The following is a 27,739-nucleotide window of genomic DNA, read 5'->3' on the forward strand; positions in this document are numbered from 1 at the left end:
TCGGAATCGCGACCCGCTGAGAAGATCCGGCGAGAAACTCAGCGGGCTGATGCATGGGTTAGGTTGCACGTCGACCTCTTTGTCGAGTTCGACGAGTACGGTTACCGGGGTCCCTAAGCCTGCCCCTTAGATTAGAGCTGAAGGCATCTAATGCAAAGGTTATTGGATCTGATGGATCCGTAAGGACGTGTCTAGGGCGTCGACGGTGACTGGCTCCTGCATGATCAGGATTCGGGGAGTAGTCAGCGGCGGCAACGATAAGGCGATTATCATGACGCATAGCCTTATCGAAGTATCGTTCCAACGCTGACTTCATGTATTTCCGAATTGATTCGAGGCCCAGGTCGTCGTGTAGGTCAACGTTCCTCACGAACCACGGAGCGCCGACAGCTAACCTGCAAAAGCGGGATTGTAGGGATTGGAGGGTGTCTATGTGTGTGCGGGCTGCGTGAGCGAACACCACACTCGCGTAAGTCATGACGGGCCTTATGCAAGTTTTGTAAAGTGTCACCTTGTTCCGAAGGGACATTTTACTCCGCTTACAGATCATGGGGTAGAGTCTACCGAGAATAAACGCGGCACGGTCACGGACTGATTTTATATGCGGGCGGAATGTCATCGATGCATCCAGGGTAACGCCCAGGTACTTGACCTTCCTGGCCCAGGGTATGGGTTGTCTAAAGAGAGTAATCGGGGGTGTGAGATTCCTCCTCCTAATCCGGGAGGAAATCCGTGTGGAGCTTCCCCTCTGAAATAGCACCGCAGTACTTTTCGCTGGGTTGATGTCTATGCGCCATTTTCGGAACCACTGTCCTAGGGCTAGGGCTGCGCTCTGAAGCTTCTTCGCGATTAGGGACTTATTTCTACTAGAATAGTAAACAGTCGTGTCGTCGGCGAATAAAGCTAAATGGGTCGGCGGCGACCGGGGAATATCGTTGACGAATAAGCTAAATAGGAGGGGTGAGAGGACAGAGCCTTGCGGGACTCCAGCTGTGAGAGGTCGTGGGGAGGAGCGGGTTCCCTCGACTCGATATCGAAAAGAGCGGTTCGACAAGAAGTCCCGTATGATGAGCACGAGACTATCCGGCACGCCCATGTTGAATAGTTTGAAAATCAAACCATTGTGCCAGACTTTGTCGAACGCTTTTGCGACGTCGAAGAAGAGAGCTCCCGTGTATAACGGTTTTGGTCGATTAAGCCCCACAAGAATGTGCTCCGTGAGGCGGTGCACCTGTTGAACGCATGAATGATTTGTACGGAATCCGAATTGTTCATCGATGAGAATGCCCTTGGATGAGACGAAATCTCTGAGGCGCTTGTAGAGCAGACGCTCATACAGTTTGCCTAGAGACATGAGGAGGCTAATCGGGCGGTAGCTCGTCGGATGATTTTTTGGTTTACCGGGTTTATGTATGCCGATAACGTCCGCTTCTTTCCACACCGCGGGAAAGATACAGTTCGCCATAGCGGCATTGAAAATAGATGCCAACATCACGATGAGTTGGACGGGTAGAAGTTTAATAACGCGGTTAGATATACCGTCGGAACCGGGAGCCTTGCGAGGACGTAGGTCTTTGATCAAGTCTTTAACTTCCATCGGGGTGACGGGTGGTAACGCATCCGAGGGTGGCAAGGAGGCTCTGCGTTCTACCTCACTGTCTACTAATTCTACATGAACAGGGTCCACGGATTGAGTGCTGGGCGTGCACTGGGTTTGCAATGTATCGGCCAGCAGCTCTGCTTTTTCGTCATCATCAAAGGCCGCGAGTCGGCCTGAGGGGCCTACGAGGGGGGCATAGTTACTACCGTATCCGATTTGAGAGTACGAGCTAAGCGGTAGTAAGACCTTTGGGAGGGCGCGAGTCCTTCTAAGAAATCAGACCATCTGGCATCTCGGACTTCGGCGATGCGAGACTTTACGTCGCGTTGTAGGGCACGCATTCGAATACGATTTTCCGCGGTAGGATACCTGTCGTAGGCGCGTATCGAGGCGTTCTTAGCTCTAAGGAGTTCCCTAATATCGTCGGACAATTTGAAGCGGTGAAGGAAGTCCTCCGCTACAACTTGTTTCGATGACCTATCTAATGTCGAGGTGATGTGTGATGTTAAGATATCTATGGCTTCAGCGGTATCCTGAGGAGACGGGGTAGAGTCCGGGTTAAACGGGAGCGATGGTGGATCAGATTCAGCCAGGCTGATGCCCAGCGTGTGCCAATCCACCACAGTCCTCGTGACGGGAACGGAATCGGGAGCGCGACCGAGCTTCATGACGACGGGACGGTGGTCTGAATCTAACTCTGAAACTACTTCGATCGAGTGTAAGCGCAGAGTTACGTTTTTTAATAACGCTATGTCGAGTATATCCGGGCGATGCGCGATATTTAGCGGGTAGTGAGTCGGGGTTAACGGAGCGACGATATCGAAGGCGAGATCATCGACTAACGCGTCAAGCCGCCTGCCATTCGGGGTTGTGGTGTGTGAGTTCCACCTGATGTGTTTACAATTTAGGTCGCCCGCCAGAATGACAGAGCTCCCCATACCGAGCAGCGCCTCAATATCACTGCTTAGAACGATCTTATCCGGTGGAAGATAAACGGACGCGATAACGATCGGCGCGTGTCCCGTCAGTGAGATTCGGCACACTGATGCTTCGATAGTAGCGAGCGCGGGAGGATCGAGCGGGACGCAATGCAGGGCTCTTCTATAGTAAATAACGGTACCACCACCACGGGCAGAGAGCCTGTCGTTCCTGACCATGTTATAGTTCGCGATTTTAGGGTCACGGCGCGCGGGCTTAAGTAGGGTCTCCTGCACTAAGAAAATGTCAATTTGATGGTCACGCAAAAAATCACAAACCTGATCACGTTGATTTGCGAGACCGTAAGCGTTAAAAAATCCTATTGTTACGGATAAGGGTTTTATTCTACTAATGTACGCCATTGATTACCGGCGGAGTGAGGGGAGGACGTACGTATTTAACGACGCGTATACGTCAGCGTATTCTTGCACAACGGCGATGAAATGTTGTGCAGTGGAGGCGGCGCGAATGGCGTCACCCAAAGCGTTAACACGCTCAAAGTTGATCGACTGAAAAAAGTCAATCGCTAGAGCGAGATTTTCGGACGCGGTCGGAGGGCAGGTCGCGGGGGAGGGACGTATCGCGGGGGTGGGACGAGTCGCGGGGGAGAGAGTTGTAGCCGTGTTCGTGTACGGCAACGGTTTAGCCCAAGCCGAGACGCTGGGCACCGACGCCGGCACGAAAGCAGGCTTAGCCTTCGGCACAGAGGGTACCGTGGCTTTGATGTCTGGGCCGGAAGCTCGGAGGCGGTTTTGACGGGCGACGCGGCGATTTATTTTTGGGGCTCGGGGGCATCCACGGTAGTTCGCGGGATGACCTTGTGTTCGGCACAGGATACAGCTAGGCGGTTCCGTCGCGGTTTTTTGGTCGCGAGCGCAGAGGGCCGTGGCGTGATCGCCCAAACACTTAACACATCGGGGGCGCGCGTGACAGTTACGGGAAGAGTGCCCGTACAGTTGGCAGTTATGGCACTGACTAGGAGTGCCTTTTTTATGGGGGACTTCGACGGCAATACCGGAGAGCCTACAGACGGTCCGAATGTTAAAAATTTGCTTACCCTCGGGGGTAGGCTGGAGGGCGACTAAAACCATATTGTATGGCTCCCTACCGCGGCCGGTGTGCATGCGGTGCACGGAATTTACTGGTAGGCCTTGTTCTATCAGATCTGCCTTGACGAGATCGGCATCTAGCTCCTTCGGGATTCCACGTATGACAACGCGGAGTTCGCGCTCCTCCTGGAGCGTATAAGTGTGGAAACTTATACGCTCCTTTCGGAGGTAACTTGAGAGGGCCCTATGGTCGTCGGGTGTCGTTACTTTTATTTGAATCCCGTTGGCGAGATTACGGGCGCTGGCAAAATTAATATTTTTGGCCTTAAGGGCCAGGGAAACTCGGTCCCAAGCTGCCTTCTCTTGAAGGATAACCGGGGGAGGGGTCTGAGTTTTAGATTGCGCCACCGGTCGCGGCGACGGAGTGGCACGGGCTGGAGGCGCAACGGGAGTCTGAGGGCGGGGGCGCGACGCGTTCGCGGCTTTGCTAATTTTAGCGGCCGCGAGAGCTCGAGACTCCGCGGCACGCTTCTTACCCTTTTGTACCAGGGTGAATCCATCCGTCGATGAGGCGGGGGCGAGGTCGACCTCCATCTCCGAGTCAGAGTCGGAGGACGAGGAGGCGGGCGCAGGTGACCTACAAGCAGGAGTTTTGGAGGGCGCGACGGAGGCCGCGGATGATCGCGCTGCTGGAACGGTGGCCACGGCGGACGACGCAGTAGTTTTACTCGCCAATATAGGCGACGCGGGAACGGCAGGCACGACGGAGGCTGCGGTGCTCGATGTAGACGCTTTGCACGCAGGTATAGGCGACGCAGGAGCAGCGAGCACGGCGGAGTCTTCGAGAGAGCTCGCAGTGTGATTGGCCTTGAAAGCCAGAAACTCTGAGGCGAGCTGTGGGTGACGAAGTCGGAGGAATTCCACGAATACAGCGTCCATGATCGCTGAGTACCCAGGTGGGGCGGCCCCGGGTCTTGAAAACACTCGCCTTGCGGCGAGGCCCCAACTTCTCGGACCTGAGCGGTTCTATTGAACACAGGTGGCAATGCGGCGCGATTACTACAGGACAAAGAAAAAGCACAACAAAACAGAAATTACAAAAAGAAGCAAAACAAATAAATACTTGCAGGAAAACACTTTGTCGGCAAATGTTCCACGAACACAAAAATAACTAAAACAAAACAAATAAAAGCTTCCAGGAAACACACTTGGTCGGCAGATGTATCACGAACACAGGCCGCGCGAACAATGGCCGGGCTAACAAAAGCCGGGCGAACAAAGACCGGGCGATCGAGTGGACGATGAGCACGTCCGCACGTGACGGGTGCCTCTATCGGAATGTCGAGGTGATGTGTGACGTTAAGATGTCTATGGCTTCAGCGGTATCCTGAGGAGACGGGGTAGAGTCCGGGCTAAACGGGAGCGATGGTGGATCAGATTCAGCCAGGCTGATGCCCAGCGTGTGCCAATCCACCACAGTCCTCGTGACGGGAACGGAATCGGGAGCGCGACGCACTACGAAGTCTGCCGGGTCAGCTAGTATTATATATTTTTGCGGCTTTAATTTTTATTACACGATTCCTTGAACACGAATTAAGTACGCATTTCCTTTTAAAAAAAGCTCCTGTCTGCTTTTTTTTTTCTTTTCCTACCTATACTGATAGCCTTGAGAGGCTATTTTAGCTTCGCCCTAAGAGTACAATGGCTATCCCACTCTTCAAACCGAAACGCATAACTGCTTCACGGCAGAAACAGGCAGGGCGGTGGTACCCGCAGGCGGCTACCAATTTTTCTAATGAAACACGTACTCAACAAATGTACACGATTGACTTCCACGGTGAAGGAATAACATCGTGTAATCAAAATCAAAACCCGCAAAATTATAATTAGCGTAATTACTGGTGGTAGATAGGAGGACCTCTTGTAAGTCCGCGCGGGTAAAAATGTAACAAATAAAAAAAGAAATTGAATTTGGAACTATTAGCAAATCATTCTATCCCGTTTTTATTTTATTTTTATTGAATGTATTTCACAATGAATCGCGGTTTCGTGTTTGGGAAAATCCGTGCGTTTATTCAAAGTTCGATTCTTAACACCTTATATTTTTTATAGTTTTTATCTACGACATCGATAAATATTAGAGTGTTCACGAAAAATTGGAAATCGCAGATGCGCTTTGCTCCACATTCCAGTTCCGAGTACAAACAAAATATAATTCACACAAACTATACTGACTATACTGAGACCTTAGAACTCATATCTCAAGGTGGGTGGCGGCATTTACGTTGTAGATGTCTATGGGCTCCAGTATCCCCTTAACATCAGGTGGGCCGTGAGTACGTCCACCAATCTACGCTATAAAAAAAAGGAAATAAAAACCGGGCACAGTGTCATGTATGTATTCGGCCGAAGCCTTGAACTTGTGAAGCGGTAACATTCAGTCGAGCAGACTCACCGGCCTTTGTGACTGCTCACATGTACAGTTGAAGAGAAAAGTGTTCCAGAGGTTTTGGTTTTTAATTTTTACTAGATGATGACCGAGCTTTGCTCGTTTTTATTTTTTATTTTTTATAACGCCATCTTGTTGTGTCTTTAAAGCAGTAAAAATAGTACTATTATTCGCCAACAGATGTCGGGAAGAGTTGATATCGATAAAGTTGTATTGAAAACACGAATAAAACAACATTTTCTGAAAATAAATCGTAGCTAGATCGATTTATCGCCCCGGAAATCCCGTGTATACTAAATTTTATGAAAACCGTTGAAGCCGTTTCTGAGATTCAGATTTTTTTTTTATTTTTTTTTTGTTGCTTAGATGGGTGGACGAGCTCACAGCCCACCTGGTGTTAAGTGGTTACTGGAGCCCATAGACATCTACAACGTAAATGCGCCACCCATCTTTGAGATATAAGTTCTAAGGTCTCAGTATAGTTACAGCGGCTACCCCACCCTTCAAACCGAAACGCATTAACTGCTTCACGGCAGAAATAGGCAGGGCGGTGGTACCTACCCGTGCGGACTCACAAGAGGTCCTACCACCAGTAAATATTATACAAGAATTTCTTGTTTAAAGGTATAAGATAGATAAACTAGCTGATCCTGCAGACTTCGCAGTGCCTCAATCGATAAATAAAAGATAAAATTTTGTATAAAATAAACTCAAAACAAACGAAAGGATCTCATGTTTATCTACCTTTTAAACCTTCTCTGGACTTCCACAAATAATTCAAGATCGGAATTAGTCAAATCGATCCAGTTGTTCTCGACTTTTAGTGAGACTAACGAACAGAAATTCATTTTTATATATATAGACTATACAAGAATACGTTTGCGGCCAATCTATGAAGTGGTTACATTAAAGTCTGAATACGATGTAGTAATATGGTCATTTCGCTTCAGCAATAGGCCGGATGGTGGTACACATATATGCGGGATTGGTATGTCTCATATCTGGTCGGCGTATGCGATGATCAGCGATCGCATTATTTATACTAATATTATAAAGCTGAAGAGTTTGTTTGTTTGTTTGAACGCGCTAATCTCAGGAACTACTGGACCGATTTGAAAAATTCTTTCAGTGTTAGATAGCCCATTTATTGAGGAAGGCTATAGGCTTTATAACATCACGCTAAGATAAGAGCGCCAATAAAGAATGTTTCAAAATTGGGGATATTTTTAACATTTGAGAGCTTCCGCTGCGTGCACTGCAGAAACGGTTAAAGTTTCGCTAAAATAATGTATGACAGAATTGTTCCCCTTTAAATGATAACCTATAACGGTTTTTTATGCTAACCAAATTTGTTCTAAAATAAAGCATTATTTGTGAACTATTCCACGCGGACGAAGTCGCGAGCAAAAGCTAGTTTAGGTATAATATTCGGTTAACGCTATCTTTACTGAAATCTTTGAACCGTAGATGTTACAAAAGGTTACCTTTTGGACAATTGTAGATCTGTATCTGTACAACTGTGGGATCTACGGTAGTCCGATACTATGCAAACGCCACATAGTCGAAATTAAACTTCCGGGTTGTCTGGAGGTTGAGTGCTGAATCTTTTTAAATATTATTCTTCGACAAAGTGGCACGTCTCGTTAATCTTCTTATCGTGACCGCTTCGATTAAATACATATTCGACACTGGCGACGATGCAACGCAAGGACTCTCAAAACATAGCTTGCCGGCTCTTTCAGATTCACTCACGGTGGTTTTAGGCTCTCCAAACATCATCCACTGTTCTGTTCGAACCACCCACCCGAAGCCCGAAGCCACCGTTCTGGTCGAACTCGTGCGAAGAGTTCTACTTACAATCTAGCCCATAGACAGAACCCACGTTTCTCACAGGATCTTCTCAGTTGGTTAAAATTCCGATCCAGTGGTAGATTTAGCGAAGCAGTGCTCTTGCTATCGTGCGTGCGAAGGTGATACAAAAGGGTGGTCACGGGTGGAGCAGCTCTTGCTATGGCCAGTATTAGCAAATTCTTTCAGGTTGAGCCCGTGCGCTCACCTACTATTCTGAGCGTAGCCGGAATAGCCCCTTAGATAAGGGGGAAAAATGGCACTAAAAGAAAAAGTTCCCAATGTTATCCGTTATTGAACAGCACTGTTGCGCTCGACAGTATTTCGTTTTTACTTTGAAGCTCATATGAAAAGCTCATTCGCGTCTGCCCTGTCGCTTCGTAGGCTATTTCTGGAGCCGTGTCACGGACGTGACATTGTGCCCGATTTGTTTCCTATATTTCAAGTAATGTTGCCATATCTATTCGACTTCTGAATTCAAAAATGTTTCATCACCTAATTATTATTCACTCTGAATTAGTTTTTGCTTTTTTAATTAGTTTCCTTTGAAAAGTTTACACTTTTTGTATGTTCCATCGGAGTACTCCTTTGCATTGTGACCGTGTTTATTTTACTTTATTTCGTCGTCAAGCTATCTTCAGTGACTTAATAAAAAGAAATGGCATGATGACGAAGCACGTAGTTACCGATGTTAATTAAAAGGCTGAAATAAAACATTTTAATACCACTTAAAGCACCCTTAGACCCCTTAAGCCTTGGCGGGGTGAGTGAGGCAAAGCTCTCATCACTACGCAGAAATCCGCCGCCGACGAGCAGGGGGTCGGGAGCGGGGTCCCATCTGTAACCCGGCCCCCTAAGAGCTTCGGGCTTTACCCACTTTAGGCGGAGAGGAAATCATGCGTGGGGCGGCGTGCTTTGCGTAATAGGAAGCCGGGTGATGGTAGACCGCGTTCCCCTGACCGCTCCGGAGGAAGGTGCAGTGCGGTGCCATCAAGGTGGGCTCCAGGCCCGTTGAGCGAGGGTACCGGTGGGCGTGTCGCCGGCGGCCGCTGATCCGGCGTCTGTGGGACGGCGGGATGGATGTAATATGCTCTACGTCGACCCTGTCCCGCCGTCTCAATAACCCCGACTGAGCTCCGGCCCAGTCCGGGGTTAGACACCAACTGTGAGCGGCAGGAGTTTTTTCTAGACCCCTTAAACCTTACACCAGGGTTGCAAATCCCCTGGTATTTTTTAATTTCTCTCCCAGCAACACTGTGGACCCGAAATACGCCCTTAGAATTACAACACTATTGTAAACTGGATCCTTTTTCAAGTCAGAAGATCCTTACGGTAACTTTAACCCGCAAAGCCATAGATTTAAGTAAGTTTTCGTTTTACTAGTATTAAGGCGTGATCTGAATACGTGCAGATAGATATCTTCACAGACTGTCTTTGATTTCTGCGTGTGCCCAACCTTTGCAGTAAAGACAAGAACGTTTTCTCTTTCAAACTGTCTATTCATTTTTTTGTCGATGATAGCTGAATGAGTTTAAATAAAACACGATACAGTTTTAATGATATCTATTTATTGATCTCACAATACATGGTGTATCGAGGATGAAGTTAACGAGATAGTAAATAAAATCTGAAGCAATAACAATTTATTTAGAAATTAGATAATATTAAATTGTTGGTGGCAGCGGAACATTAAAAAAACAAGTCAATGGTTTTGTTTATTATTTATTTTGTAACGTTAAGTGCTGCTCTTCGATAATAATTTAATTAAATTTAAATAAAAATTAAAAAACTTAATTAAATTTAATTGAATTAAATTTCATAAAAGTTTATTTAAGAATGCAATTAGCTTTAATCTACTAAGTTTTAGAGACGTCTTCATCTTAATTCACATATTGCCGCGACAATGTTGTTTCAGAAATAAAAATTAAAATAATTTTAATGTCGCGCTGCCATTAAAATTGATTATTAACATTTTTTACCTGCATAGCCTCAAACCAAGCAAGTAGGTATCCGTAATAGATCAAAACTGTGTACAGAATACGTATCTATTTACAAGTGATTTTAAAATTGGGATGGGCAAATGCAAAACATATATTACATGTTCATAGATAGGTATAATTTTGGTATTTAAAAACTATTTTGAATATGTTTAAGAAAAAAAAACAATAAAGAAAGAAACGTCAATTTAACGATTTGAGATGACAAGCCAGTCACGTAGTTCCCAAGAAAATGATGTGTATGAAAAACAGTAATAGAATAAATAGAAATATGTGAGAATTCACTATTGTCTTTTTACAAAACAATACTAAACTCTCACCGTTTCTATTTTTTAAACTAATAATTTAAAATTAATTGAAACTAGTATTTTTTATTAATTCCTGACTGGCTGTGTAATTTAGAGTTAACTCCACTGAATTACAGTCAATTATATTGAACAATTTCAATATAAGATTCACAAAAGATTCCTAACAAGTCGCGTGAACTTTCTGTGGAGTTAGGATCAGACCGTAAATAAACATGAAATAGAAATGTGACATAATCTTAAACGTTTCAAACGAAAATAAAAATGAAATTAAATCCCCAAAATCAAAATGAAATTACTTAGAACGTGTTAATTAATACACACAAATCGCTTGCTTGATTCAAAATGGCGACGGTTTGACTATAAGTTTTATAATTGACATATTGTCGAGGCGTTGAAGGATTGGCGTATTCCGAGGAAGGGACTACCGTCACGCCTATTTCTGCCGCGAAACAGTGACGCATCCCAGTGTCTAAGTCAATCGCAAAAAAACTATGGTGGGAAAGCCGGTCGTGTTTTTACATAATTATTTGCAAAGCATTGTTTTCATCGTGTACTATTTATGTACCTGCCTATTTTAAGAAAATCATACTCAAACGGACAGGTTCAGGTGAGATTAGATAATTTTTTTTTAAACATTAATGTCGCTCCCCTTTTTGAAAACGGAAGAGGTGCGGCCGGTATGTAGTTTTCGATTATAATTTATGGGTATTGTTCTTTCTTCTATCTTAGTCTTAGTAGTTCTATTCTATTTTAGTCAGAGTTGTATTTTGTGCTTGATTCGGGCAGGTTTGAATAGTTTTTAATATAGGTAGAATATCAAATTATTTGTTTACATAGAAATTTAAAACTTATCTTCGGATGTCTAAAACATCCAGAATCGCTTGCGTTAATTCGTGGGGCTGAAGACTTATCTGATTGTGAAGCAAGGGAAATACGCCGTATGGTGCTATTTTATGGTAATGAATTACCGAAAGAAATAAGCGTATGTAACTAAATGTTTTTTTTTTTGTTTTAAGGATTGAACGATTACTGTTGGCCCGGAGGCCTTTCCAGTTTCACCAGGATAGGTGGGCGAGCAAAGGCTCCGCCAAGAGGGGTGGGATTGCTAACAGCTGCCCGAGCACCTCCGAAGGAGACCTAACAACTCAAGAGCAACTGCTTCGCGAATAAATCTACTACCGGATCGGAATCGCGACCCGCTGAGAAGATTCGGCGAGAAAATCAGCGAGGAAATGTTTTGCTGATACCTTCAAAGGCAAATGCCATAAAGAAAATAGAGACAAAAAAAAAAGCATAATCAAAATAACCGATTTCCTTGTGCCTAATATTTTTGACAGAAGCTCTATTGATTTAGCGTAACACGAAAACGGATAGTTATCATTTGTCAGTTAAATCACTGTCAACTGCAACCACGAGTCGCCATTTTGAATCTTATTCTTATAGAAAGAGGTTACACAATCTTAGAGCTAGACGTGAATTACAACAAATGAATAACATCTAATCACATAGAGGCATTATAGCCACAACTTGGTCTCATCTTTGCATTGCCAATAATTCTTTTTATTTAAGTTCATTTGATAATTGGAAGACATACAATTTCTTGGAGATTAGTATATTTAGGTAAGCTAATAATAATAACAACGGTTTTTTTTAGGATCAAATAGCAACAAAAGCTTTTTATGTAGGTTTATTCACAAGTCCCATTTCAAAGAGGGGCGAAAACATGAGTTCCTATGAAAAAGCGTGACTTAGATAACATATTTTTGGCGGTCTTAAAAATATGATGGTTGATAATTCACAATTCAATCTATACTAATATTAGAAAGAGGAAAGATTTGTTTGTTTGTTTGTTTCGAATAGGCTCCGAAACTACTGGACCGATTTGAAAAATTATTTTTCCATTAGAAGCCGACATTGTCCCTGATGAACATAGGCTACTTTTTTTTTTGTTTTTTTGTTTCATGTATGTTTTAATGTTTCCGAAGCGAAGCGAGGGCGGGTCGCTAGTTCATATATAAAATCAATAATGATTACAATACTACTATTATATTAGCAATGCAAAGATAATTGGAACGAATATTTCACCGAGAACATTGATAAGGCAAAAATCACAATCTGTGCGTTATTAATTCACTACCTACGATCTCATTTAAAAGATATTTATTTACATTAGAAATTAAACCTGAAACTACATTAGTCATACATTTTGGCACGTCTCCGATATGTATAGCTGTAATACTAACAGGATCCAACACGTAGCGTCCATATCGCTAATTATTAGTGAGAATACAATTGCATGAATTCAGCCACCGTTATTTATCAGCTATCATAGGCAAGAATAAGTACAACAAAATCTCAATCGCGCTAATCCAATTTTTTCCGAAATATTCCATCCACGAAGCATTATTACCTGTTCGATGGAAGATCTTTCCATCTTTTTTCCCTATAATCTCGTTACATTGAGGTCGCTGTGTTAATTAGGAGCTTGTGTTGCAAATTTGTCATGAAAACGTCATTAGCGCGATTTAGGTTTCCGATCTTCTATCTTATTATTACATATACTAAAAATACAATATACTCGTAGTACGATATCGCTCTCTGTTTTCTATTACGTGGCTCAAAACAACAATCTTTTTACGACAGGCACATTCATTTTATTTGACAGCAGTCAATTAAATTTACAGATAAATTGATTTCTTGCCGTTTTAATATGGCGAGGCTTAAAAGGTGTGGTCCGTGTGTCCCTAATGTAGTTTCAGTTTGATAGTATTGTAGATTATATCTAAAACAGGAAGTGAATATTCGATTTATATTAACGATAAGCGTTTTTTATTCTAATTAAGGTAATAATGTTAATTTTAGCTAATTCGATAAACCGCAAATGCGAAATATGTTGAAATAAATGCTTTGTACGAATTAAGCAAAGAAAAAAAAAACATTTCATTAAAATTTTCAATCGATTCACCATAGTTATTTGTTAACAAATTACAAAATCATTCGCTATGTGAAAATCCTAAGTAAAATACTCCTTTCCGCTTAAAAGTAATTTAATTCAACAAAAAAAACCCATCACAAACACCCCTTCGCTCGGTTTATTTCGTGATTCCAATTAAAACACTATTTGCTAATGCCGAAAAAGGCTTGTTTGGCACTTAGGTTTTCTTGTTAATTACTTTATTATTATTGTAAATAAATCTACATTATTTTAAGTGATTTCGAGAAAAAAAGCATTAATATTCGTGCTACACGGAATGGTGCTTATTTTTATTTTTATTATTATTACACTATACGTAATTTTACTAAAAAAGTTACATTTTCGAAACCACTAAAGACTAATTAATGATCTAAATTTTACTAAATTCAAAGAATTTTTACTAAGTTAAAAGTTTTTTTTTTTATTATTGGTTTATTAAATATTTAACGAGCTATTGGTCTTTAATAAAATTTTATTTTATTAATTGCTAAATAGAGTTTTTACTATACAATTTAAATAATGATTTGAAGACAAACCTTTTTTTTTAATGTCATGAAAATGAGCAATTTTTACCTAAAAGTTAAAAATACTGATTAAGTTTTAATCGTGCTTTGCCAGACTTGTTTCTTGTCCACGTAAATCTGAAAGGTACCGATAGCTTTTGAGAGCAAAGCTGTACCATTTAATTTGGCCTTTTATATATTATTTTATAATCAAAGGTGATTTATGTTATTAGAAAACGCGTTTAAAATAACTAGTACTATACTAACCAAAACTTGAAAGAATTCTAATTATTTTGTAAAATTATTTCTCGTTTAGAAATTACCGTTTACCTTTTAAATTGTGCTCTAATTTTAATCCCTTGAAGCTAATAATTGAAATAAATTATTTAGAAATTAATTAGTTAAACGTTTTTAATACTGTGACGTATAAATTATGTATTAATATTTTATTTAACGAAAATTATCATCGAGTTTTTTAGTAAATGCCATAAAATGGGATTCATCTATAGTGACAAGCATAGCGATCTTTTTGCATGTATAAAGACGTGCGCCTCCCAAAGTGAACTTAGACAAAACGAAATTCAACTTTGGCCCTCAGAGAACGTCCGCAACTATTTGAAAGTTTATCCTACCTACATTAATAAGTTGAATTTTTTTTCCGCCAAATATATGACGAGTGAGCGCCCTAGCCATTATCGATTTCACAAAGAATGGAGCCGCTGATTCGCCCACTTATTACTTACTTTATAATCTAGTAATAAATTTACTAATAAGATCACAAAGTGACTACAGGACTATCAATTCCATCATTTTTTACTAAGATGGTAGTAACTAGTAATCTATTGGTAATGTCAGCCTCAAAATACGAGAGAATGTTTTAAATGCTAACTACTTAATTTTTATTATTGATACTGATTTTATTTTTCCATTTTTGATCTCAACGTGTCGATTAAAAAGCAGAGTAGCGTTAACGTTATTTATAATTAGCGTTTATTGGAAAAGTAATTTTTTGTTGAGCATTTTTTACTAATTTTGATTGTTTAGTGTTTAAATTTATATTACGTTAATTTTTCGTTTTAACGACACTAAAGTATCATTTGTTTTACTCTAGAGCATCTCTATAAGAAGTTGCTAATATAGATCACTTACAAAAGCTATTTTTGCGTTTGTACAAGGTGGGCCAAAGGGAAGTCATCCGATGTTGTTTGGCTCTCATTTTTTTTTCTAAATGAAAAACTTCGATTCTGTTTTTTGATTATCTTTATTTGAACCTTTAGAATTTTATTGGTCAAGTCGAGAAGATGATATCGGCTAAATGGGCGCCGTCACAATTGATTGCTTTACGGGCTCGTTTTATGGCATTTTTCATCACTTCGGCAAGAACTGAACTTTTACTGGTGGTAGGACCTCTTGTGAGTCCGCACGGGTAGGTACCACCGCCCCGCCTATTTCTGCCGTGAAGCAGTAATGCGTTTCGGTTTGAAGGGTGGGGCAGCCGTTGTGACTATACTGAGACCTTAGAACTATATCTCAAGGTGTGTGGCGCATTTACGTTGTAGATGTCTATGGGCTCCAGTAACCACTTAACACCAGGTGGGCTGTGAGCTCGTCCACACATCTAAGCAATAAAAATAAAAAAAACTTCGGGCGACAGATTCTCTCATTCGTGTCGAATGTTGTTCTTGAGGGTCTCGAGCTTATTGACATTGGCGGCCATTTGCAAAAATAAGAGCATCTTCCAATAGGGTGATTTCTTTTGGCCCACCTTGTATATGCAGCTTGTGCCTGCGTCGAATCACCGTCTGCATAACCTCGTTTCGTATGTATGGAACTCGAAAATAGTATGTTTGAAACATATTCTATTTTCGCTCAAGAATTTATCGAAGAATATTAGAGTTAAATACAGCGGTATCAAGTAAAATTGCCTCCGCCATTGGGTAGCCCAAGAGCTCTCTATCAAGTTTATTTCTTTATTTATCTTTAGAATTTAAGTAAGCTGTGCATTTTAACTTTAACAGATACAGACAGTATGATGGTAGTGCGAAAATTAAAAATAGCGTTGCGAGATAACGTTATCACACATTTTTTCAACGAAGGTTTTTTCTCTCATCTCTAAAGCCTTTTTCAAGGATTCAAAACCGCAGGCGGACTTCGATTTCGATTTATATTTTGACACCACTTCATTATCCATCTCGCTTAAATTCGAGAGTATGAGAGAGATAGATAGTGGAAAGCACTTCCACATATTTTATACTTAGTTTATAATACTTATATAGGTCTTAGCTCTAATTTTGTTATATTATTAATTTTGACTTAAGCATATCGTTGAGCGATTTGACATTTTAGATCACTTTAGTGGAAATTCCACTTTAGTTTTGTTTTTGTACGATTATTATTTAACCTATATGTTTTGTAAGTCTCAACTTTAAATAATTATACATATCTTCGACTAGTTAATAATGTATTGAATATTAAAAGAAGACTAGTAGGTATTAAAATGAAGACATTAGTTGTATATTAATCGCTCCTAAATACTTTAAAAGGTGCAATCAAGTTTGATATTTAAAGACAAAATTTTGTGCTATGTACATACATGAATAATGTTAGAAGGTTTTTTTTTGTTCAAAGATATGGCAAAACATTGTACTATTTGATAGTTTTAGAAACTTTATTAGATAAAATCCAAAACGGAATTAGACACGAGACTAAGCTGTTAAAATTTTTCAAATCATTTTCATTGATTCCGTTATAATCTCGTGAAGATCAATGAATATTTTACCTTTCCCCTTTTTTTTTTATTTAAACTACCAAAACTCTGTTTCTGACGACGGTGTGATTTTTACCTGAAAAATAATCAAAAATTAGCTTAATGTTAAATATAGCTTTGCCTGAGAATAGGACATCAAACATGTGAATGATGTAAGAGCCGCAGAGCCTATAAAACTATCAGATATCAAAAGTCGTTTAAGGTGTATCTATCTATCAATGGCTCGAGGTCCAATGATATAAATACTTGAATACTCGCCAATCAAGACCGTGTGAATAGGTCTTTGTGGTTCTAATTTAACTACCCTATTCTTCTGGTAACTTCTGTCTACATGGGGTACCACTCAAATGGTCCCCTTAATGTAATAGATTGTTGGTATGAAAGCTCTCCATTCTACTGTGACACGGCAATCATATCATTCAAATGGATTCAATGAAGGAGCTGGTTGTACTAGGCGCTCAGCCACTTGGAGTTTACTGTTTTGTATAATACCTTCAAAAAAGATCTGACGTGAAGCAGTGTAAGAAAGGTAAGCTTCAGGTCAATTTTACAAAGCACAATGAATGAATATTTTATTTATTTATTTTTTCTACCTATTCTAGTAACCTCGAAGGGTTATTCTAGATTCGCAAAGCTTGTAGGTCAGCTCACGGGGCTCAAACCTGACGACGTTGCTAACACGAACCCGTAACCCTAGCAAGAGCCGTGCTTCGCAGAATCTACCAGTGGATCAGAAAGGCGACCCACTGAGAAGACCCGGCGAGAAACTCAGTGGGCTGTGTCTGTGGGTTAATTTACTCGTCGGGCCCTTCGTCGCAAGCAACGGGTTCGACGAGAATGATGATCGGTGCTTGAGGTACCTAAAAGCACCGTTAGTGGATCGGGAGGATCCGAAATGGCATGTTTTGGGCCACGTCGAATGTTTTCCATTCGGTCCGCAGGATCGGGAAGGTAATGAAAAACAAAATTTAAAATAACCAAAGCACGCATTTATATATAAAAACTAATTGAAAATAATACTGGCTGGTACAAACAAACGTCAGGTGATACGACGTAGGCATCATTTGATATGGAGCTACGTTAAATCGTCTGTGAGCACTTTCCTACTCGCCTACTTCTTAAATATTAAGTGTAAAGTATTATCTATGCTACTGGCTACAGTATATCCGAAGTCTATCTAACGGTTGCCGGGCAGAAAACTATGCTACCAGTAAAATGACAACTAAAATACCATTTTACTGACTACAAATTGAGCAAGAAATTTTTAAGGTAGCTTTCCAACATTAATCTCACCAAGAGCACAACTCCTCGTCTTTCCACGTATCTCAGTCAAGGTTTCCGCCGTTCCTGAGTCCCGCCTTGGTCTCGGGTGGAACCTGCTTCCTGAAGCAGTCGTCGAGGAACGAAGACATCGTGCGGTATAAATGATGTTTCACGCCTTCTAAGCTGTGACCTTCATCCGGGTAAATCTGGAGATAAACGTGTTGCTTTATTTGTGACGTAACTGTTACTAGTGGTCCCGCAGTGGTCGAAATTCGACTATAATTATTTTAAATTATAAGTTTGAACATTATTATGGTTCTATTGTTAAAGACTATTATACTTCTATAGTTACAGATTTCGCCAAGACTACATACACTGTAGACAAATAAACAATATTAATCGATTCTGAATTTGATCACAGACTCACAAAAGTTTGAAAATAAACATAGAAGTATTCATATGGGTGTGTGTCAAATACATGGTAGTTTGTGTAACGTTTTTTTTATTGATTTAATGTACTATTAATGCATAATTTAAAACAAAATTACCATTCGGCACTCCTTCGCTATATTCTCTATAAGTGTGGGAAATTTCATACTCCTCCGTCCGCGCAGTTTTCGTAAAAAGGGGTACAAAGTTTTTGCATCACGTATTATAGATAGATTTGGAGGCGGATAACTGTTATTGCTTGCCCGAGGTCTCTAGGTGAACGATATTTACGTGGAGATGTTTATGGGCTACACTGACGACTTTATAAGATGGGTTGTGAGCTTATGTACCCATCTGGGCAAGATATAGATATTGTTACGCCGGTAAGAGTAACGCCATCTATCGCCAAATAGTCGAACGAATATCGAAGGGTCTAGTAGCACCTAGAACGCTCGAGAAGTACAACGCCATCTATTGTCAGATAGCGGAAACAATACTAGAGATGTGTGGAATATTCTCGATAATTCTAGGGATGTGGTATCGACTATAAACGCGTTGCAGGGATGGCACGCAGTTAGTTACTAATCGGAGCTACTCGAAGCGAAACAGCGAACGGATCACCTGAAGCGAAGCGGAAGAAGCGAATAGAAAATTTAAAGTGTTTGTGAAGTGTTTAAGTGTTGAATACAGTTTTAAGTTGTACTTTGGTGGAATTTTATTTATCCCGAACTCCAGCGCGTAACAATATTAAACTTTTTCAAAGGTAAGATTACCAGATACGTTATTTGATACCTTCCTTCTTTTTAAACAAAAATTTCAGCGGCATGCAAACAGATTAGGAACTATTTTTTTTCTAGGCGAAATCAATTACATGACATTTAAATTATTATAAGTCATTACCTGCTGCCGGAACATGCTGCCTTGTTCAGCCAATGACCTTGCCAATGCCATAGTCTGCTGTATATGGACACTGTCGTCTGCCGTGCCGTGCACTAGCAGCAGCATCTTGTCGTGTAAGGCCGCCGCTTGCTTGGTGACGTCAGCTTCAGCGTAGCCTCTGTAGTTGCCCGTTGCGTTTGGAAAGCCCATATAACGCTCAGCGTATGCTGACGCTGTATACGTAATAAAACAAAAGGAATGTTTTTTTAACTGATTTGATGAGTGGACGAGCTCACGGCCCACCTGGTGTTAGGTGGTTACCGAAGCCCATAGACATAGACGTAAATACTACCGCCTACCCAGAGACCGAGTACTAAGTCTCAGTTTTACAGTACAACGGCTACCCCAAACCTCAAACCGAAATGTATTACTGCTTCACGGCAGAAACTGTCAGGGTAGTGGTACCTATTCCTACAAGCTCACTATAAGCACTACCAGAAGTATCATTCAGTATTATTTTTCAAATATGTTTCATTGCTTAAATTAATTAGAGCTAGGCGAAGAAAATATTAAGGTATTTCTACATTTGTGTTTAGGTTTTAAATGTGAAACTGTTAAATTGTACACACTTCATATGTTTATTCCTTAGCAGTACGTAACTTTTAGTGATATTTTAAATTCTCAAATGCGAGGAAAATGTCGTATCCGGACTCACCACAAATGACGTCACCACACGAAGAACGTGGCGATTAGTGCTCACGGTTAATGGCCTGTTTTTTTTTTAAATTACTTCTTAGGCAGATTAGCTTACGGCCCATCTGATGGTGAGTGGTTACCGTCGGTAATGGACGTCACCAATGCCAGGGCAGAGCTAAAGCGCTGCCTACCGTTATTGATAACGGCTATTGGCATTGACAGTGTTAAGTTTGGTCTTAATTGTACTAATAAATAAGTTTTTAAATTCAAAGTACCAGGCGATTATAAACGTAAAGAGGTAGATACCGTAGTAGCGCCAGCGCACGATAGGCGTGACGGCGATGCCGCAGTGGAAGACGCTGGGCGTGCTCGCGAGGGCCATTGTCGCCAGGAATCCGCCGTGCGACCGCCCCCACACCGCCACTCGGCGGGCGTCTATGAAGTGCAGGGAGTCGCGAAGATACCTGATTTAATATTACATCAAATACAAACTTGTATATTAAGGTATGTTTTAGTGCTTTTGGATTAGCATCCTAAAGTCCCAGCAGCAGAGCTACCATTTGCAACGGTTATTAGAAAATTATTTAAATCTGTCTCAGGATTCGAAATTAGGCCGTGATAAGACGTATACGCAACTAGGCCAAGCATAATAATAAAAATCCTTAGTTAAATCTCTACTTATCTATATTAAAGCATTTTTTGCTGCATACTGACTGTACTGAGGACTGTACTGATTATTTATCAAATTATTCTTACTGCAAACTGAAGGAATTGTTCGAGATGATACCGTCATCTCATTTTTACCATCGTACCGCCCGTCACCGGAGTAGAGCTCATCCATACTACCTGGAGCCACTGCGGTCATCCACAGTGCGTTTCCAGAGGTCTTTTTTGCCACGTAGCGTCCGGCTATAGAATGAGTTCCCCTCCACGGTGTTTCCCGAGCGCTATGACATCTCCTTCTTCAAACGAGGCTTGTGGAGAGTATTAAGCGGTAGGCAGCGGTTTGGCTCTGCCCCTGGCATTCCTGAAGTCCATGGGCGACGGTAACCACTCACCATCAGGTGGGCCGTGTACTCGTCTGCCTACAAGGGCAATAAAAAAAAAGCCTCTGATATCTTTCTAGCCATTACTAAGAATGAATTTCTAGTAACATAGACAGAACTGGCATAGATAAGACACTACTAGCACTTCCAAATTTGGCACTGTAAAAATGGGCATTTAAAAAATATTAACTCGGCCACTTCCAGTTGATCTTGCAACTCTACGGTCCCCAGTCTTCTATGCAGAGCATGGTGAGCTCCTAACCCTCTGCCGCCAGCCCCTCTGGCGTCAACTGTAGCCACAATGGCCCCGGCACCAGCGGCCAATGACCCCCAGTCAACAGCCCAGCGCTCTGTCACAAGCTGGCTACCTGGAGCTCCGTGCCTGCCAAACAAAACCGCCTTTGAAAATTTACATCTAAAATTTATACTGTCAATGACTTGACAAATCGATTTTCGCTTAGGTCGTATTTGACTGACGGCGGTAAAGTGTTATAGGCAATCACAAACAAAAGATATATTTCGACATGTAAACGATTTTATGGATAGAATTCTTTCAGATAGAATAGATTCTGGCTTAATATATCTGTATATATATTTCTTCTGTGCGTGTGTTTGTCACTGAACTCCTCCTAAGCGGCTGGACCGATTTGAATGATTTTTTTTGTATCCGTTTGGGTGGCACCCTGGATGGTTTAGATTCTCAAATTAGCCCGACAAATGGCGCTGCAGTCGGCATCTAGGTTATTTATCTTACCTAGAAATAATTTATACGGAAAAGCAGCGTTTGCCGGGCCAGCTAGTATATTTGTAAAATTATGACAGAATCCACATATTTTGTGCAAACCGTCACACGTAATTCGATGAAACATGAAAGAAATGCATAAATGCAAATAAAACTTACACTTTTAGCACCAGAGGGTACTTGGTAACTTCGTCTTCTCTAAGACCCGGTGGTAGAAGCAGGCGTACCCGGGCTTGGTGACCGCTGGACAAATGAACCGAGAACGTTCTCGGTGTGGGCAGCGCTATCAACGACAGTCGCTCCTATTAAAACCAAAGCAAAAAAAAATATAAGACCTGTATAAAAGCCTGTGTTGTGGCGTGCAACCTCTTTGACAGGATATTAGACCTACAACGACTAGACGTAGACTAAGATATTGACTTGATAAGAATTCGAAAAGAAACAAAAGAAAAGATATGGAATGAGGGCGGACGTGCCTGGCGGCAGGGAGTTCTTTTAATGCTTTTCTAAAAGATGGACACGAACCAGACGACAAAGAACGAACTGATCGTTCTCATTATGTACATAAAATAGACGACAAATGAACAAACCGACCGTTCAAACTCCAAATACTTAAGATTTTACCGAATGGTAAACAGTCGACGTCGCCCAAAACATGTCATTACGGATCCTCCCGATCCATTAACGGTGCTTTTAGGCACCACAAGCACCGGTCACCGTCCTCGTCGAAGCCGTCGCTTACGACGAAGGCCTCGACGAGCGAATTAACCCATAGACACAGCCCACTGAGTTTCTCGTCGGATCTTCTCAGTGGATCGCGTTTCCGATCCGGTGGTAGATTCTGCGAAGCACTGCTCTTGCTAGGGTCAGTCTTAGCATCACTACGGTTTGAGCCCCGTGAGCTCACCTACTACTTAAGGTTACGCTGAAATAGCCTCTCAAGGCTATCAGCTTAGGTAGGAAAAAAAAAAAGAAAAAAGTAGAATATTAAGTGTAAGAGCTCTATTAAGATCTTAGAAAAATAGTCATGATTTATTGCACTTCTGAGCTTAATAATTAATAGAACCATCAATGTCAGGGAAAACAAAATTACATTTGACAATTACACAATTACATTGACTGTGTTGAACATGAAACATTGGTGAGGAAACTACATCACTATGGTATTAGGGATGGTGCATTGGAACTTATTACTTCCTATTTATCAGGACGGATACAAACAGTAGATGTGAAAGGTAATAGATCTTCAAGCACCTTGTTGAAAATGGGTGTACCTCAGGGTTCCATTTTGGGTCCTTTTTTATTTCTAATATATATAAACGATGTACCTAGGTTTATTGAGTCCCGACAGAAGGTCGTATTATTCGCAGATGATACATCTTTATTATTTAAAATTAAACGACAATTACAAGTCTATGACGAAGTGAATGATGCGATTTCGTGTGTGGTTCATTGGTTCCGTATCAATAACCTATTATTGAATAGTAAGAAAACTAAATGTATTAAATTTACTTTAAAATGTATTAAACCATCTTTAAATGTGAGACAAGTGGATAGTGATGTAATTGTTTCTGAGGAATCATTGGAGCTTGTTGAGTCAACCGTATTTCTTGGTATAACAGTGGACTCCAAACTGCAGTGGGGACCTCATATTCATAAATTGGCGAGTAAGCTCAGCTCTGCAGCATACGCAGAAAAAAAAATTAGAATGTTAACAAACGCGGACACGGCTCGTTTAGTTTACTTTAGTTACTTCCACAGTGTCATGTCCTATGGCATTTTGCTATGGGGCAATGCGGCCGATGTAGAAATGATATTTATTCTGCAGAAAAGAGCTATACGTGCTATTTATAACATGCACTCAAGGGAATCCCTGAGGGAGAAATTTAAAGAAATTAAAGTTCTCACTATGCCATCCCAGTACATTTTTGAAAATTTGATGTATGTTCGTAAACATATTGAGGAGATTCCTAAAAAGTCGGACAAACATAATAGAAATACTAGGAACAAACACAAGCTTGTTGTGCCGATGAGTAGGTTACATAAGATACGAAATTCATTCGGGTGTTTGTCTGTGCGCCTGTACAACAAAATCCCACAAGATGTTCAGAACCTACATATACATAGGTATTATAGAAAAACTATTAAAGAACATCTGTGCAATAAAGCTATATAAAGCTACTATAAAGTCAATGATTATCTAGAAGATTGCACAAAGTGGGAATGAGTTGCTGGCTCCGGGCATTTCAATATTGTAGTAATTGTTACGTTAAAATACTCATTGTAAAAAAAACAAATTTAAAAAAAAAACTAATATTAAAAAATAAATAAATAATAATTTAATATTTAAAAAAAAAAAGACATGCCCGCTGAGTTTCTTGCCAATTCTTCTCAGGACGGAGGCTAGTTCTTGTGAATTGGCGGTAGTTCTTTTGACGTTCAACAAGTATGTACTTTCATTTATATTGAATAAAAATCTTTTTGATTTGATTTGATTTGACATCTTCAACTAACAAAAAGGTTTTCTCAGATCGCGTACCCTGATGTGCAGTAATGCCTAGGCTCGATTCAATAATACAAATTGTATTATTGAATCTCTTGGGTTAAGATTTTTGTTTGAAAGGGAAACATGTTTTTTCTGTGGAGCACGGTTCCTTTGTTTCGGAACATAAAAGAGTACATTAATATAATATTTTTGTATGAAATAAACGAAATGTATTCGCGGATCTAGTTTCCGGGTTACCGGTTACAAAAGTGTAGAAAATCTTATGTTCAAAAAAAAAATTTTTTTTGCTTAGGTGGGTGGGCGAGCTCACGGCCCACTTGGTCTTAAGTGGCTACCGGAGCCCATGGACACCTACGACGTAAATGCCGCCTACCTCGAGACATAAGTTCTAAGTCAGCTTTAACAGTACAACAAAAGAACACTTATTGCAACTATAATAGTTAGACATATGCTGTCGCGGCACTTCTTGTAAATAATAATGACGTGTTCTACAAAGTCGTAGTACATTATTACATTTTACGGTCGCGAGGACTGAGCCCGACTTCCGCGGAACCAGGTTGTTGAAGGACAGTTATTACTGTTTAACGGCAACTTGAAATAAATGTGCAGTGTGTGTTATTGCTTGCTAAGATTTTCGGTCGCATTATTTATGTACACACAAAAAAGAAGATATAGTACAGAGTAAAAGGAAAATTATGTACAAAGGCACTGCTTATTTCTTTAAGAAATCTCTTCCAGCAGACCTGCGAGAGGATTATGAGAATAATAATTAAAAGTGATGAGTGTGTGTGTGTAGAACAGCTAAAATAAGAAATACAACATGAGAATTATAGTTATGCACATACACATAGTAATGCACGTACACACAAAATATTATAAGTAACACAGTATAAACGAAGAGTATAGAACAATTACATTACCAAGCATTACCAAGAACAAGTATACTCGAATCTTACCTTCACAACCGTGTTGTTTTCCAAGTGCATGACGAGTCTTGGTTCCGGAAGCGCGGTCTTGTGGAGGCTTGACGTCGGTACGCCCGGACCGAGGCACTCCAGCACGAAATACGCCGCCGTTGGACTGAAGTGTGCCTCGTGATACAAACAAGGCAAGTTCTGCGGCACACCCTCTGAGCGACAACAAGTGTATTTGGTTAGGCTACGTCGGCACTAAGTACAGGAACTATATATACCTTACAAGTTCAAGACCATTCTTAGCGTCCATGAATCATGTATCTGTATTTTTATTTATTTATTGCTTAGATGGGTAGACGAACTCACGGTCCACATGATGTTAAGTGGTTATCGGAGCCCGTAGACATCCACAACATAAATGCCGCCACCTTGACATACGAGTTCTAAGGTCTCAAGTATAGTTACAAGGGCTGACCCGCCCTTCAAACCGAAACGCATTACTGCTTCATGGTAGAAATAGACAGGGTGGTGGTACCTACCCGTGCGGACTCACAAGAGGTCCTACCGCCAGTAAGAAAGCACCGGTCACCGTCCTCGCCGAACCCATCGCTTGCGACAAAAGGCTTGATGAGTAAATTAACCCATAGACACAGCACACTGAGTTTCTCGTCGGATCTTCTCAGTAGGTCGCGTTTCTGATTCGATGGTAGATTCTGCCAAGCACTGCTCTTGCTACGGCCAGTGTTAGCAACACTCCCGGTTTGAGCCCCGTGAGCTTACCTACTAGTTCGTTGAATCTAGAATAACCCCTCGAGATTACTAGAATAGGTAGGAAGAAATAAAAATAATCCCCTTTTTACAATAATTGCGCCGTCGGAGGAGTATGGAATTTTTCACAAGTTTATATAGAGAAGGGGTGCAGAATTTCAATATTTTTTTCTAATTATGCATAAAAAATACATTAAATCAATAAAAAAACCATTACAGACACTACCATGTATTTGTCATCTTTTGTTTATTGTTAGTCTGTGGTCAAATTGAGAATAGATTTATATTGTTTATCTATAGTGTATGTAGCCTTGGCAAACTCTGTGATTATAGAAGTATAAGTCTTTGAAATTAGAACCATAATAATGTTCAAACTTATAATTCTAATTAATTGTGGTCGAATTTCGACCACAAGGTGACCACTAGTTATTTTAAACAAACAATGAATATACCTGGATGTCGCCTTTTCTTCTTTTTAGTGGGCGAAGGTGAAGTGGTTGGTAGTTCCTCGTCCCAATCGTTGTCCCAATTACTTTCTCCTGATGACGCCAAATTACCGTAATACTCCAAACTTATTGATGGAGAAGGCTGTGAGAAACGTATTTTTTTTTTAAAACTGTAATAAAATAAACTCTACATGTCCACAAGGATCTAAAGCTATACTTTTTCACTTTGTAATTGATGCTAGAAATATTTACGTGAAAAAAACAATTACATTCGGTCCACGAATACCAAATTTCTTTAAAAAAGATATTAACTCTTCTTCTTTGGCTCCACCTTATCCTATTAGGTGGGGTCGGTACAGCAAATTTTTCTATCCCCTTCTCTTCTATCAGCCGTTATCCCAACACTCACTCCTCTCTCTCTCTCTCTCTCTCATATCGTCATTCACACAGTCCATCCATGTCTTCTTCGGTCGACTCCTTCCCCCTCTACCTTGCACTACCGTTTTCTCCTCTCTACGCATCACATGTCCATACTACGCTAACCTAATAATAGATATTAACTCTGATCTAAAATTGAGCCTAAACAAAGTAAATTTAACAAGAAGAGTAATAGTAATTTTCTGGCAGAATTTGTGGCGATATTTAACATATGGGACGCATTACCGCCAAAGCCTATATTTGGATTCCTCGAATATTTTACTCTCATAAAACCTAATATTTTCTTGCTACCTGTAAGGATTGCCTACAGTGAGTTTCCAATTTTCAGCACGTACAATACTGACTTTAAATGTGAGTTATATTTCCATTTTCTGCAAACGAAGTTCGAAAGGCCCTTAATAACTGATAGTGAATACGCGTAGCTGATATTGATGTGTGAGCGCATAAATCTACTGAACATGAATAATTACAATTGTAAATACATAAGGTAATACTTCCTAAATATCCATCAAGTTTTTTTCTATACTAATATTATAAAGAGGAAAGATTTGTTTGTTTGTTTGTATTGAATAGGCTCCGAAACTACTGAACCGATTTGAAAAATTCTTTCACTGTTTGGAAGCTACACTATTCTTGAGTGACATAGGCAATATATAATCTTTTTGAAAAAAAATAGGGATCCTTACTAAAACTCCAATAATGTAACCCAAGGTATAAAAAATTACCTAAAATATTCTTTATATCGCGTGCCCTGCGAAAACTATTGATGATAGAATAAAATAATGTACTACGACTTTGTAGAACACATTATTATTTACAAAAAATGTCGCGACAGCATATGTCTAACTATTATAGTTATACCGCAATAAGTGTTCTTTTATTTTAAAAAATAAAACGTCTAATATCGTTGAAATTTTTGTAAAATTAAAAAGTTTATAAAGTTAGAAGGAGTCTACAGTAGAAGTGATACAAAACTACTTTCATTTCAATGTATTTCACAAAGCTGTTTATTGTGACAATTGGAGTTTCAACTTTAATCCAAGAGCACACAGAGTGTATTTTCGAGTTTAAACTTAATACAGTTACCGCTTATTTTGTAGAACCTGAAATAATTGAAGAGTCGGTGTACACGTCTTGCC

The 27,739-nt window shown here is 40.5% G+C and overlaps 1 protein-coding gene across 2 annotated transcripts in view; it reads right to left on the minus strand.

The window, feature by feature from the left end:
* Positions 1-9,475: 9,475 nt before the first annotated feature.
* Positions 9,476-27,739, minus strand: part of Dpp10 (Dipeptidyl peptidase 10) — a 166,174-nt gene continuing 147,910 nt past the window's right edge. For both annotated transcript variants that reach the window (XM_089736021.1, XM_089736020.1), the window contains exons 11-18: positions 26,169-26,304; positions 24,991-25,163; positions 21,688-21,830; positions 20,977-21,168; positions 20,047-20,204; positions 19,066-19,277; positions 17,767-17,942; positions 9,476-16,549 (exon numbers count right to left, since the gene is read on the minus strand). In XM_089736021.1, the coding sequence (XP_089592147.1) occupies positions 17,799-17,942; positions 19,066-19,277; positions 20,047-20,204; positions 20,977-21,168; positions 21,688-21,830; positions 24,991-25,163; positions 26,169-26,304 (1,158 nt within the window). In that variant the 3' untranslated portion in view covers positions 9,476-16,549; positions 17,767-17,798. The remainder of the gene's footprint in view (positions 16,550-17,766; positions 17,943-19,065; positions 19,278-20,046; positions 20,205-20,976; positions 21,169-21,687; positions 21,831-24,990; positions 25,164-26,168; positions 26,305-27,739) is intronic.

Source organism: Bombyx mandarina, chromosome 20 (genome assembly GCF_030267445.1).
Source record: "Bombyx mandarina strain Sakado chromosome 20, ASM3026744v2".
NCBI classification, from domain to species: Eukaryota; Metazoa; Arthropoda; class Insecta; order Lepidoptera; family Bombycidae; genus Bombyx; species Bombyx mandarina.